Source organism: Somniosus microcephalus, chromosome 4 (genome assembly GCF_052327205.1).
Source record: "Somniosus microcephalus isolate GS21.2 chromosome 4, FLI_Smic_1.0, whole genome shotgun sequence".
NCBI lineage: Eukaryota > Metazoa > Chordata > Chondrichthyes > Squaliformes > Somniosidae > Somniosus > Somniosus microcephalus.
The window spans coordinates 306,062,437-306,077,627 of record NC_140990.1 but is presented as its reverse complement, the minus strand read 5'-3'; the positions used below and the strand labels follow the sequence as shown (position 1 = coordinate 306,077,627).

The 15,191-nt window shown below is 45.8% G+C and overlaps 1 protein-coding gene across 7 annotated transcripts in view; it reads left to right on the top strand.

Annotated features, from left to right (window-relative positions):
* The window catches only part of orc4 (origin recognition complex, subunit 4), a 127,344-nt gene that overhangs the window by 68,388 nt on the left and 43,765 nt on the right, over positions 1–15,191 (top strand). For all 7 annotated transcript variants that reach the window (XM_085986678.1, XM_085986672.1, XM_085986676.1 and 4 more), the window contains 2 exons: positions 7,017–7,102; positions 8,171–8,219. In XM_085986678.1, coding sequence (XP_085842804.1) covers positions 7,017–7,102; positions 8,171–8,219 — 135 coding nt within the window. The remainder of the gene's footprint in view (positions 1–7,016; positions 7,103–8,170; positions 8,220–15,191) is intronic.

Below are 15,191 nucleotides of genomic sequence, written 5' to 3'. Positions count from 1 at the left end.
TGTGAGTACAGGTAGACTATCGACTATCCTTTATCCGAACTACCGAAAACCTCTAAAAACCGAAAGTTTTTTCGTTCAGCGTAAGTCGTGCGCACGACATGACCAGAGTGGCGCACGACTTACGCTGAGCAGGGCAGAGGGTCACAGAGTTCCCTCCTGGGTAGGAGATTGCAGGCCGAGCCAGGCAGTGTGAAGGAGGTACCGGGAGAGTGAACCCGACAATACAGTGGCCCGTCCGATATTCTTTTCTCCCCCGAACCGAACCGCGGCCCGTCCGATTATTCTTTTCTCCCCCCCCCCCCCCCCCGACCCGACCCGAACCGCGGCCCATCCGATATTCTTTTCTCCCCCCTGACCCGACCCGAACTGCGGCCCGTCCGATATTCTTCCCCCCCCCCCCCCAAGTCGACCCCCCCCCCCCAGTCGACCCCCCCCCCCGTCGACCCACCCCCCCCCCCGTCGACCCACCCCCCCCCCGTCGACCCACGCCCCCCCCCCCCCCCGTCGACTCCCCCGCTGACCCCCCCGCCGACCCCGACAAATTTCCCAATACCTTCTGAAATCCGAAAAATTCTGAAAACCGAAACTCAGCTGGTCCCAAGGTTTTCGGATAAAGGATAGTCTACCTGTAATAGGGCAGTCAGAAGAAATGAAAAACTTGGATTCAAACAGACTACAAAATGTGGACTGTAGAAAGCTCTCTGACGTGGTGTACCAAGGCATTTGACAGAAGTTCCACATGAAGAAAGGATATTTGATAAACTCAGTTAGGAATTCAGGGTAAACTCTGGCGTGGTTGAGAAGTAGAAAATCATGAGTACTCATTAGTGGAATTAAGTTGCTGACTTGGAAATATATCGCCGTTCATTCATATTCGCTAGGTCAAAATCCTGGAACACTCTCCCTAACGGCACTGTGGGAGTACCTTCACCACACAGACTGCAGCGGTTCAAGAAGGCGGCTCACCACCACCTCCTTGAGGGCAGTTGGGGATGGGCAATAAATGCTAGCCTTGCCAGCGTGAATGAATTTTTAAAAAAGTTAGTGGGGAAAGAAGCACTGAGTGGGGTGCCTGAGGACTTGGTGTTGGGACCACTACTTTGTTTAATTTAGTTCAATATAATCTTGATTCAGATTTGGTTAGATTTTCAAATTATACCATATTGAACTTGTCACTCATTAGTCCAGCTGCAAACCTCACTGAGCTCGCTTGGCAAGACCGTGGCAGCCTCCTCTAGTCCACCCTGCTTCTCTTTGTCTCCCAGCTTGGTGTCATCTTCAAATTTAACAACCTTGCACTAACTTAATTCCAGGTCACTTAAGTACATCAGGAACAGGAGTGGTCCAGCATATGTTTTCCTCTCTTTCTCACTCACCTTTCTCATTCTCTTCTACGACCCTTCCCCTGCACTGCAACCTAATTCTCCTTACGGTTAATGTCTATTTACTTCTCTTTAGCCAACTGATAATCCATCATAACCTACTGAACCTTGGTTTGTAATGAAATATTTCATGCAGTTCTTTATCAAATACATTTTTGGAACTCTTAAGTACACTCATATGGCTTCCTCCCTGCCTCTACTGCCAAATAAGGATGTTACCACCTCAAAAGAAAAAGTCTGTGGTTGGTCAGGTAAAAATTTACCATTTCTGAAGAAACGTTGGCTTTCTTTAAAGATTGTCATACAGGTACTCTTCCATTTTGTTTCTGCTTACTGATTTCATTCGGTTTATTTGCTTTATTAGTTTGGATTTTTATTGGTTTTCAGCCTCAGTAGAACGGCTGCTGCACTAAAGTCACAATCCTGAGTATGCACACAACATATTTTTGATGTTGGATGGTATATTGTTGGCGTCGCCCTGTTTTTATAAAAATCCTCCAAGAAGTAATCATTTACCATGTTAACCATCTTCTGTTTATTCTGACTAAGTCCAACACCGCCTTGGACAATGTGGACCACTTTCCATTCCTCGGGCGCCTACTGTCAACAAGGGCAGACGTCGATGACGTAAGTCCAACACCACCTTCAGTGTGCCAGTGCAGCCTTCGGTCGCCTGAGGAAGAGGGTGTTTGAAGACCAGGACCTCAAACCCGACACTAAGCTCATGGTCTACAGGGCAGCAGTGATACCCGCCCTGCTGTATGCCTCAGACATGGACCATGTACAGCAGGCACCTCAAAGCACTGAAGAGGTACCACCAATGCTGCCTCCGCAAGATTCTGCAAATCCATTGGTAGGAAAGGCGCACCAACGTCCGTGTTCTCGCTCAGGCCAACACCCCCTGCATCGAAGCTTTGACCACGTTCGATCAGCTCTGATGGACGGGTCACATCATCCACATGCCTGATACGAGACTCCCAAAACAGGCGCTCTACTCGGAGCTCCGACACAGCAGGTGGGCAGAGGAAACGCTTCAAGGACACCCTCAAGGCCTCCTTGAAAAAGTGCAACATCCCCACTGACACCTGGGAATCCCTAGCCCAAGACCGCACAAAGTGGAGGAGAAGCATCCGGGAACGTGCCGAACACCTCGAGTCTCTTCGCCGGGAGCAAACGCAAGGAGCGCACATCAACCCAAGCACCCCTCCCACCCGCCCCTTCAACCACCGTCTGCCCCACCTGTGACAGAGACTGTGGCCTCGATTTTCACTGAGCCGTGGAGGTGGGCTTGGAGGCGTACGGGGGGTTAAAATTGCAAAAACTGGCGGGCGGGACCCCCCCCCCCCTCGCCTGGTTCCCGACTCAGTCGTGTCTGATGGCCCCGACTCCGTCCTGCATCCAACAGGCGGGACTGGTCGTTCAGGCCCTTAACCACTAAATGGCCTCTCTAATCCTATTTTGAAAGGCCCTTGCGAATTTCACCCTTTTCCCACATGAAACACACCTGGTGGGAGACACAAATGTGAAACCTGGCGGGAGCACTATTGGATTGCTGACTATCAACTGCAGGTCAACCATTAAAGAGGAGATTTGATCAGCCATGATTTGCAGGTGGCAGGACTTAGTGGTCTCAGGTCTGGGGCAACTTTTAGAAGGCTTAACCACACCTGTGGAAGGCTGGAGCCTCACACCCATCTCCAGTGTGACCACCTGGGAAACCCCTTTCGCCACCTTCACTCGGCGCTTCCTCAACGGAGGCATATACCAGAAGCATGGGAGCCATTTATTTCCTTCCCATCTGGGCATTAGAGGAGCTCGAGCACCAGCCGTGGCAGCAGCAGAACCAGGAACAACAGCAGCAGCAACAGGAGCGCCAGGCTGCTGCTCACCCACCTGAAGCTGCACAGGCCTGGAAGCCCGTCGGCGCAGGAGATACTCCCCCAAACAGGGGGTACAGATGCAGGGTCAGCTACCTCAACATGTCTGAGCAGCAGTGCCAAAGGCGGCTCCGACTTTCGCGAGAGGTAGTGACTGACATCTGCGCAATGCTACGGCAAGACCTGCTGCCCAGAGGACCAGGTGGACAAGCATTACAAGTGGCCATCAAAGCCACCACCGCAATTAACTTTTTTGCCTCAGGCTCATTCCAGGGATCAGCAGCAGACATCAGCGTCATCTCCCAGGCGGCCGCTTACACTTGCATCATGCAGGTAACCGATGCCCTCTTTGCCCTCGCGCACAATCACATCCATTTCACCAAGGATCGAGCAAGTGTCACGGTGCGAGCGGTTGGATTAGCTAATCTGGCAGGCTTTCCAAGGGTGCAGGGCGTCGTTGACTGCACACGTGGCCCTTAGGGCACCCCATCGCAATCCAGGTATTTTTGTCAACCGCAAGGGCTTCCACTCCCTCAACGTTCAGCTGGTGTGTGACCACAAGAAGGAAATTTTGCATGTTTGTGCCATGTACCCTGGCGGTTGCCATGACTCCTTCATACTGCGCCAGTCTAGTGTGCCTCCACTATTCAGTCTGCCAGACCAACTTAACAGATGGCTACTTGGAGACAAGGGCTATCCCCTGAGGACGTGGCTAATGACGCCATTGAGGAGGCCAGCCAACTAAGCTGAGGAGTGCTGCAACTCCAGCCACATTTCCACCAGATCCATTATCGAGCAAACCATCGGTTTGCTGAAGATGCTCTTCAGATGCCTGGATAGATCAGGTGGAGCCCTACAGTACTCAGCAGCCAGGGTCTCCAGAATTGTCGTGGTTTGCTGTGCACTTCACAACATGGCACAGCGCCGTGGCTTGCAGATTCCTGAGGACCAAGTGGGGTGCCTCGCTGCTTCTTACTGGAGCTTCGACAGTGGCCAAGAACCAGAGGATTCCTAGCACTCTGGCCACCATACTGACGGTTGCAAGTATTCCTAGGGCCTCAATGTGGAAGTTCCAATAGCGAAATGACAGACGCCACAACTGCAACATTTGCCATCAGAATTTTTATGTTCAATAACGACGTGATGGCATTTTTACAATAAACACAAAATTGCACCCAAATGACTACCCTTGTGACTATTTGTGCAGAATTTTGCTCCTACGTGGTGCCTCCCCTGTGCCTTCAGCAGATGTGGAGGCCCCTTGCTCACTTTGCTGCTGTTCCTGTCTCGACACCTTTGGCAGCCGTTCTCTGGGGTTGCGAGCCTGTGAGGGCTCGTCAATAGTCTGCTGCTCCTGCGGCTGTGCAGGGTTGAGACGTCTATCTCACTTGGGTGTGGACTCAGGTGGGGCTCTGACCGAGGGCTCTGCAGTGGCATGAAGTGTGAGCACTTGGAGAGGAGCCCCCACTTCCTTGAGGTCTGCCACCAACCTCCCTCTTATGGGTCAGGTCCCCCTCAGCGCCTGCAAGTGGCTGGAGAGCACCTTGCTGCACATCAGGGGGGCCAAGGGAACCCATATCTGCAATGGCAGTCCTACTCAGAAGGACTTCCATGAAGGTCTGGTTTCTCTGTTCAATAGATGCCCATCGCTCCTCAAGAGATGTCATTCTATTCTGAACAATGACTATGTTTTCCATACCCTGGTGACTAAGCTCCTCCATGGCCGTAGCCATCCTCTCCTCTACGGTAGCCAGCCTTATCACAGAGGTAGCAATCCTTTCCACGGAGGTAGCCATCCTTTCCGTGGTGATGCGTTCATGCGCCTATGATTCCTCAAAGGCTCTGCTCATGTTCGCTATTCGCTCCACACTCGCAGCGACCCTAGAGACAAAACCTGCCAGAGACTCCTGCATCTGTGCCTGGAGTTCCATCACCTCTGATCTTATGGATGGACCCAGAGGCAGAGGGTCGACATGCTGCTGAGCCGAGCTGGCAGAGTCCTGCCCCCTCCGACCAGGACTCCACTGCTGTCCCTGTCTCGGCAATCTGCTGATGCTCACTTGTGAGCTGTGATACACCAGGTAACAACACTACTCTATGTCCCGAAAGTCCCACCGAGGTGTGAGTGTCTGCGCTGGTGCTGGGTGCGCTGAATTCTGGTGACGCTGCGCCCTCGGAGGTTGCAGCTTCCTCTAAGGAGTCTGGCTGCTCAGCCTCTTCCTGGCTAGGGGGGACAGATGCTTGTGATGGTCCTGTGGGGGAGTAAAGGAAAGAGTCAGAGATGTGATGCAAAGGCTACATGCACATAGCTTTTTGCAGATGCTCATAAGTCCATCTGTTACAGCTTCACAATCATTATCAGCGACTCATGCAATGTCAAAGAGAGAGATGGGAAACTTTTCTGTCACCAGCTTGCTGTGTTACACCCGTCTGTCCGTCCCCCACGTGCAAATCATCCTCAATGCCCATAATTTCCAGGACTGCCTCCTCCTGTCCTGGCTCGCTCTCTTTTGTTGTGAGCTCTCTTTTCCTTCAATGAGGGAGACAAGTGGAGGTTGAGTGAGAATGAAGGAGTGAGTGTAGAGATTGCATAGCATAGATACTTAGAAGGAGACAAAGATGGAGTGAGGTTGGAAGACCAAGGGTCCTCCTTGTGTGTTGTCAGTTGTGCTCAAAGCATCAGTGATGGGGAGTGTGAGGGCTGCATGGTCGAATAGTTATGTGAATGTGAGCATAGAGAGAGAGGGAATGGATAAGGGTGCATGGATGTCAGTGTCAAGTGGGATGTGCAGGAAGAGATTGCTAAAGCTGAGTGCTGGTGAGGAAAGGCAATGGGGATCAGATTGAGGGTGATGGGAAATTCATACTCACTTTTCCAGTGCACTGAAGGTCATGAAATCTTTTCCTGCACTGAATCCAGGTTCTGCGGGTGACTCCCAAGGAGTTGACCTCCTCAGCCACCTGCATCCACACTGCCTTGGTCTGATTGGGAGGCCTCTTCCTCCCTGATGAAGGGAAGAGCACCTCCCTGTTGAACCTAGCCCCATCCACTAATGCCTGCAGTGCCACCTCGTCAAAGCGAGGAGCTGATCTGACCCTCCCGCTTGTCATATTTGCTGCAGCTCCCTCACACTGCACAGTCAAGAAGCTTGGCAGTCTGCAGAAGAAGCGAGGCTTGCTGTGGACCTTAAATGCAGCAGCAATGATGACGTCATCGGAGGGGACTTTCAGTCATGAAAAACCCATTTGCAAAGGCTTCCCACACGTTGGAAATCAACTGGCCAATTCAGTTAAAATTGCATCAATCTCCCACATCCATTTAGATTCGTGTGGGAAACACGAAATTCGGATAACATGACACCATCCCGCACCTGAGTTAAAATCCCCCCCCCCCTGTAGGTCCTGCATCAGTCACCTGCGAACTAATTTTTAATGTGGAAGCAAATCATCCTCGGTTCCGAGGGACTGCCTAAGAAGATTCTCGTGCTCAACTGTTTTAATGTGGTCTCATCAAGTTGTATTGGAAGAATTTTTTGGCATTCTGTTTTACATCTGCTGTTCTGACCCTTTCCAGTTTTCTCTTGGCACCCTTAAAATCTTAGATTTGAACTAGAAATGTTTTCTTAAACTGTTCTACTTTACTTTTTGTTACTAAACAATGGGGTCCAAATGGCTTAAAATTGATGTAATTTTGCCTGTTCGTACAAATGGTGAAGAAATAAGACTATCGTGATCACTTTATTTGGTTATGTTTTAGGTTTATTGCAAACAGATGACAGGATTGCACTGAAAGAAATCACAAGACAGCTCCAGCTTGAGAATGTTGTTGGAGATAAAGTTTTTGTGAGTCATTGTATACAGCATTGATGCTTTTTTTCCAATTGTGACATTTTGCAATAATATGTTCAAGTTTTTGCGTAAAAAAAAAAAAAAAAAATTAAAATCTAGTAATGTTTTGTGAACTGGAATGAAGGTCTTGAAAACAAGCTCCTGTTTACTGAACAGTGATGTGAACTCCTGTAAGTTCGTAACTTTAACACCGGCAGCCCTGATCTACATTTTGAAATCAATTGTTTCTACTTCTAAACTTAATAAAAGTGAGTGCCATACGATAACGAAATAAGTCAAAATGATGGATCCGCCGTACTTCTCCTGGTGTACTGTGATCCAATTAGCCACAACGTAACTACCATGATCAACTTAATGTGCTCAATTCACCTTTTTATATGTAGAAAATGCATACTGACATGCACAAGCCCCAAAGTGTGTTCCCTCTTCAAACACTGAAACTGATATAACTACAGGAAACTCTTTTTACCGGCACCGAAATAACTGGAAATCTCTCTTAACCGGCAAAATTCAGGAGTAGGTTCAGGTAAGTTTTACTTCATATTAGTGGCCGTGTAACCGGGGTTCCTGCACTTGTTGCCATGCCACAGGGACGCCTGGATCTGTGGCCGTGTAACCGGGGCTCTCGTACCTTAGTAAGTATACCTCTCTAATCCGGACTTTTTGATCAACTGGCACCATGTTGGTACTGGATAAAAAAGAGTTTCCTGTACTGTGTAGAATCCTGGATATGTGTAATAATAATGTCCCAGTTATAATTATGCCTACTATGTTCCATGTAGTTCACACTATAATGCAACCAAACACTTTAGAAAGTACATATAGTACTTTTTTTTTTGAGAATAGTACAAAGCTAGCCAGACCTGCTAATGCTCAATCGATGCCGTTACAGCTAGTTAAATTGCAAAAATACCACATCCAACGGTTGTAGCATATCTGTCTTCTGGAGGGTGAGAAGTAAACAGATTATTTTAGTTTTTTACTATTGTGTGTGTGTATATACAGAGAATCCATGATTATGAAAAGAACACAACTGACCACATTTATATGTTGTAATTTCAGGGGAGCTTTGCCGAAAATCTTGCTTTTCTTCTTGAGGCTTTGAAAAAAGGTACGAACATTTTTGTTGTATATTGTTTTACCAAAGATTTTTCATTTTGGTAATTGGTTAAAATAATGGTTGTAAATCACACAAAATGAGGTTGACAAATCTGTTTTTTGTTTTTGTTTCCACTCTGCTGCTTCGCTTTTCCCCCCCCTGATCGCACCCACACCCCCCCTCCCCCCCGCCCCAAGTTTTCTGCTTTCCTTGTCTGAAAGCAGTGACTGCTCCGAGTACAGTTCTGCAGGTGTTGCTATACTTCCAGAAATTCATTCAAGTGACCATTCTTCATGTTTGAACTTGCACGGTAGGCATTGGTAGACAATTTGACTGAGACATTTCAGCTGAACGCGAGTCCCTGCTCCTTACTCTAATGTCCCCACAAGCCCATTTTACAGCAAGGTCACTTTGGAGCAAGTGCCCAGCTGTTTTGCTTTCCCTCCCTGCCATAAGAACAAAAATGTCAATTGTAGCGCCCCTCTTCTCCTCCGCTCCTGCCCCTCCCCACTGCTGCTCTGGCTGAGGTCTGCTATCTCTGGGATCAAACTAGGATCTTTCTATTGTGTATGGCTCAGCTCCACACACACTTAAACCATCAGGGAAATCTAATTTGAAGTTATTTGAACATAAATTACATTGTTCTTTTTTAGCTTTCTCAGTTATGTATGTAACAAAGGCAATCTGTAAATAAGACACAATAAACCTTTAGAATAAGTGTCCAGAGTTCAGGTGGTCTGCATTCACGTAGGAATCTGAATTTGGATTTGGATGTTTCTTGGTTGATTGAGCTCTGCAAAGTTCAAGCTTGGCCCATCAGATACCAGAAGTATTTGAATTTTATCTGCATTGTATCCAAAGCCCCAAATGTTCAACCCTAATAAACTACAAAAACAAAGCTATGAATCATGCCTTCTCTGAATTTTGTGTGCAACACTCCTAAAACAGCATTGGGGGGTGGGGGGTGGGGGGGGGGGGGAAATGTGGCCTCATTTAAAAATTATATTCTTGCAATATAAAAGCTAGCTGCAAATTGTTTTATTTCACACATTAAAAATGGTACCGCACCTATATGTGGTACTGTGAACATAGTTGTCTGACAAATTGGAAAAAAAATGGGCACTGTCTAATGTTTTGTGACGGCCCAACTGGTACCCTGAGTGAATCCTCAAATTTAACAAAGTGGAAGCACAGAAAATGTCAGGGGATGCCCATTTTTATTGGAAAAGTAAGCAACCAAATAGCCAAGATTTTAAAGGGTCTATTGTCAGAAAAAGTCATAGAAAAAGGTTGATCTGTGGACCCATGAATTTTACTGAATCATTCTGTTCCCCTCATGCCTTGTGTAGATTACTTTTCTCTCTCTGTTGCCAGGAGCATTTCATGTTGGCTCCTGTGATTTGCCATTGATCATGATCTTGCTTAATTTAAGACCAATAAAGCAATTATTCATGAGCTATATGCAAATAGTACTAGATCCAGCTGATGATCGAACTCTACCTCCACAAAAAAAGTTTTGGCTTGATTACAGTGGTCCATATAGGATTTTGATCTGTGTTTTGAGGTAGCTTTCCTTAAAAAATAAATAAATAAATAAATAAATAAACCTGATACTGGATAAATACTATGGAGGGGTATGACTGCTGTTGTGTGATGTATTTCCTAGACACAGGCCCAGTAGGCCATGATGGTCTTTTCCTGTCCTGTACATTGTTATTTTTCTATAGGCAAGCATCTGGTTAGTACTCCTTTGGCCTGTATCAAAACCTTTCAACATTGTGCAAAGCTTTTTCCCCTGAGATTCTAGGTCTTTTTGGGTTTGGGGTCTCCTTAGATAGAATTTACAGTGCAGAAACAGGCCATTTGGCCCAACTGGTCTGGGCCGGTGTTTATGCTCCACACAAACCACCTCCCACTCTACTTCATCTAATCCATTCTGCATGTCGTTCTATTCCTTTCTCCTTCATGTACTTATCTAGCTTCTACTTAAAGGCATCTATGCGATTTGCCGCAACTACTCCATGTGGTAGCAAGTTCCACATTCTAACCACTCTGAGTAAAGAAGTTTCTCCTGAATTCTTTATTAAATTCATTAATTACTGTCTTATATTTGTGGCCCCTAATTTTGGACTGCACCCCACCCCACCACACACACAAGTGGAAACATCTCTACGTTAACCCTATCAAACCCATTCATAATTTTAAAGACCTTTATCGGGTCACCCCCTCACCCTTCACTTTTCTAGAATAAAGAGCCCTAGTCTGTTCAATCTTTCCTGATAGTTATAACCCCTCAGTTTTGGCATCATCCTTGTAAATCTTTTTTGCACCTTCTCCAGTGCCTCTATATCCCTTTTTATAATATGGAGGCCAGAACTGTGCACAGTACTTCAAAAGATGTGCGGGTTAGGTTGATTGGCCATGATAAAAATTGGCCCTTAGTGTTAGGGGGGATTAAATATGTGGGGTTACGGGGATAGGGCTTGGGTGGGATGGCTGTCGGTGTAGGGACCGGGTGCTAGGGTTTGGATGATCAGCCATGATCTCGTTGAATGGCGGAGCAGGCTCGAAGGGCCGAATGGCCTACTCCTGCTCCTAGTTTCTATGTTTCTAACTGTGGTCTAACCAAGGTTATATACATGTTTAACATGGAGTAAATTGGGTAAACCAAGCATGAACAAAAAAAATAGCAAAAATTGAAATCTAGTGGCCCTGGAAGGACAGCTGCCCCTTGACTTTAGGATAGGCCAAGCAATTTATTTTGCTTTTGCTTGTAGCTGTAGACTCGTATTACAAATGCTATCAGATGCTTTGAATTTGTGAGTGCAAGGTCAAGAAACCTGTGGGCTTCATCCAAAGTTAGATTGTTAGTTCTTTACCTCTAAGATGGATTGCAAGGTGTCCTGTATGGATGGAATGGATCTATTTTACTCCTTGCCTTTGGATTTGAAGATGCAGATAATCTTGCAATATTATCTATTTTTGCAACCACCCCTGGGCCTCTTCAGTAGAGGTTTTTTTTTAGTAAGATCTGCATAGCTGAGTGGGCCCTGCCTGAAATCTGTCCTGGATCTTGTGGGGCAGTGTTTCTTTGATGACTGGTGTGGGTTTCTGGGTGGTCTCCATGGAAGCCAGTGCCATGTTTACATTGGAATATTTTTGACATTGCTCCTGCAAATTGGAGGTGTTTCCTATGACGTATTCCAATGATTGAATGTTGAAAATATGAAGAACACGTTGGAAGGTTGATTTCAATTAATCCTAATCTGATCCCTAAACATTCGGGAGAGGAAATAAAAGATAATTTAGAAAAAGGAGTTGATCTTTTTTAAATGAAAGGGAGAAAAGCAAAATGTAGCTTTAAAAATACACAAGAAAACTCAAATTGGAACAATCTTCAGAATTAAACTTGGCGATTAATTTTGAGGATTAGTTAGTGAGTGTACTAAGTATTGATGTCCTTATTGCCTTGGCTTGTGTAGATTGGAATGGTGGTGTCCTTTCAAAATCATGGACGAAGTCCAAGCACCAGTTAAAACTACCTAATGCAATATGGTTCCATCTGTCAGAAACACAAAGCATAGATTCTCCTCGAGACAGTGAAAGGTTTTTTTCTCTCTAGCAGTAAATTTGCTCCTGCTTCATAAAATTGACTCCTTCCCTTGCCAGCCGAACAGCAAGAATGTTTTATATCAAAAATCCAGTGAGCGAATCACAGGGAGCAGTGGACAGTGATCAAAATAAGTACTGGATACTGGCCTGTGGATATAATTTCTGAAGTGGTTTCGTGCAACCAAACTGGCTTTATTTAATGCACGAAGACCTGAAAAGAATAATCAGTAAAAAGGCAGTTCCTTGGGCTTATCCATTGTTTGAGAGTCTGGGTCCCACATGGGTGCAATCTTTTGATGGGGCTGAATGTGCTTTCCTGAAGGGAAGCCTGAGAGAACTGGGCTTTGGCCATCACTCCTGTATTGGGTGTTAACTATTTGTGTTAATGGCTATCTAGATTCCTCTCATTGCTGTAGTGGCAGCCCTTTTCCATTACATGTCTGTTTTGGTTCAGTTGGTAGCACTCTTGTCCTATGAGTCAGAAGATTGTGTCCACCCTACTCGTAGACTTGAGCACAGGATCTAGTCAGTGGAGCACTGGGTGATTACTGCTAGGTTGGAGGTACCATCCTTCAAATGAGATTTTAAACTGAAGCCCCGTCTGCTTGTTTTGATGGACATTACAGATTCCACTCAATTATTTGAAAAAAGTAGTTAATTCTTCTGGCCATTCTAACATTCCTCCTTGCTTCCATCAATCATCTTCTTCATACAATCTTCAAAATAAAATATTTAAAAAATAAAGTAACCTGGCATCAGCTAATTAATTTACAGGTTTACATAGACATTTTCTTCTTTTCAATGTTGGTGTCTTGCGATATGGCTTTTTACTTTGGTTTCTCAATTTAAAAAACATTTTGAATCACTGAGGTGGTATCCCAGTCAGCTTTGCCCTATGAATCGGGATTCCCATATTTCCTCTCGTTGTGTCTGTTGAACTACAGGCAGCTGCCATTAGGTCCTTGCCAAATAGGAGTTGCTAGGACCACCCAGCCACTTGGATCCTACACATTATTACATAGGATATACAGCACAGAAACAGACCATTCGGCCCAACCAGTCCATGCTGATGTTTATGCTCCACACGAGCCTCCTCCTGTCTTTCCTCATCTAAACCTATCAGCATAACCCTCTATTCCTTTTTCCCTCAGATGCTTGTCTAGCCTCACCTTAAATGCATCTATACTATTCGCTTCAACCACTCCCTGTGGTAGCGACTTCCACATTCTCGCCACTCTTTGGGTAAAGAAATTTCTTCTGAATTCTCTATTGGATTTCTTGGTGACTATCTTATATTAATGGCCTCTAGTTATGCTCTTCCCCACAAGTGGAAACATTCTCTCTGTATCCACTCTTATCAAGACCATTCATAATTTTGAAGACCTCCCCTCAGCCTTTTTTCAAGAGAAAAGAGACCCAGCCTGTTCATCCTTTCCTGATATGTATACCCTTGCATTTCTGGTATCATCCTTGTAAACCTTCTCTGCACCCTCTCCAGTGCCTCTATATCCTTTTTATAATATGGTGACCAGAATTGTACACAGTACTCCTGGTCTAACCAAAGTTCAATACAAGTTTAGCATAACTTCCCTATTTTTCAATTCTATCCCTCTAGAAATAAACCCTAGTGCTTGGTTTGCTTTTTTATGGCCTTGCTAGCCTGTGTCACAACTTTTAGTGTTTTGTGTATTTGTACTCCTAGATCCCTTCGTTCCTCTACCCCAGCTAGCCTTGCACCCTTGAAGTGATAAGTGACCTTATTCTTCCTACCGAAATGTAATACAGGAAACTTTCGATTTACCGGCACCTAAATAACCGGAAATCTCGGTTAACCGGCAAAATTCAGGAGTAGGTTCAGGTAAGTTTTACTTCATATTGTACTTGCCTTCCTCCATCTGTTGCTGTGCAAGGGCGTGGCTGCAGCTGCTGCTAAGCTACAGAGACACTTGGAACCTGTGGCCATTGTTCTGCACTTGTTGCTAAGCAACAGGGTTTGTTGCTTTATACGGAGCTCTCGGCTCCTTATCTTTTACTATAGCTTTCAGTTATCCGGAATTTTTGATGAACCGGCACCACGTCGGTCCCGTCTGTGCCGGATAAAAAAAAGTTTCCTGTACCTCACATTTATCTGTGTTGAACTTCATTTGCCAATTAAATGCCCATTCTGCAAGTTTATTAATGTCCTCCTGTAATTTGTTGCAGTCATAGAGTCATAACGGCACAGAAGGAGGCCATTCAGCCCATTGAGTCCATGCCGGCTCTCTGTGGAGCAATCCAGTCAGTCCCATTCCCCCGCTCTATCCCTGCAAGTTTATTTCCCTCAAATGCCTATTCAGTCTCCCCTTCAAAACATTGAGTGTCTCCGCTTCCACCACTTCCGTCGGCAGCGAGTTCCAGGTCATCACCACTCGCTGTGTAAAAAGTTTTTCCTCACATCCCTCCTGTATCTCTTGCCCAAAACCTTAAATCTGTGTCCCCTAGTCCTTGTACCATCAACTAGTAGGAACAGCCTTTCCCCGTCCAGCCTATCCAAACCCGTCATAATCTTGTACACCTCTATCAAATCACCCCATAACCTCCTTTGCTCTAATGAAAACAAATCCAGCTTCTCCAACCTGTCCTTGTAGCTAATATCCCCCATCCCCGGAACCATTCTATTAAATCTCCTCTGCACCCTCTCAAGGGCCTTCACATCCTTCCTAAAGTGTGGTGTCCAGAATTGGACGCAATCCTCCAGTTGTGGCCTAACCAGCACTTTATAAAGGTTCCGCATAACTTCTCAACTTTTGTACTCAATACCTCTATTTATGAAGCCCAAGATCCCATATGCTTTGATAACCACTCCCTCAATATGTCCTGCCACCTTCAGGGACCTATGCACTTTAACTCCCAGGTCCTTCTGTCCCTGCACACTCTTTAAAACTGTGCCATTAAGTGTACAATAGCAAAATACTGCAGATGTTGGAAATCTGAAATAACAACAGAAAATGCTGGAAAAACTCAGCAGGTCAGGCAACATCCGTGGAGAGAAATTTGAGTTGACGTTTCGGGTCGAACCCTTCTTCAAAACTGGAAAGAAAAGAAATTAGATCGAAGGCAGGGCTGCAATCGGACAAAAGAAGTGAAAGAAACAAAAGAGCTAGACGAGATGGTAATAGGCTGAGATTAGGTGTAAAGTGTACTGGCAGGGCAAGAGCTAGCTGCCAGGTGTGAGAGAGAAACAAAAGGAAAGGGGTGGGGGGGGAAAGGAGTGGAAAAATTACAAGAAAAAATGTGTAATAGGGGCTGAGGTTATGATCTGGAATTGTTGAACTCGATATTGAGTCCGGAAGGCTGCAGAGTGCCTAATCGGAAGATGAGGTGCTGTTCCTC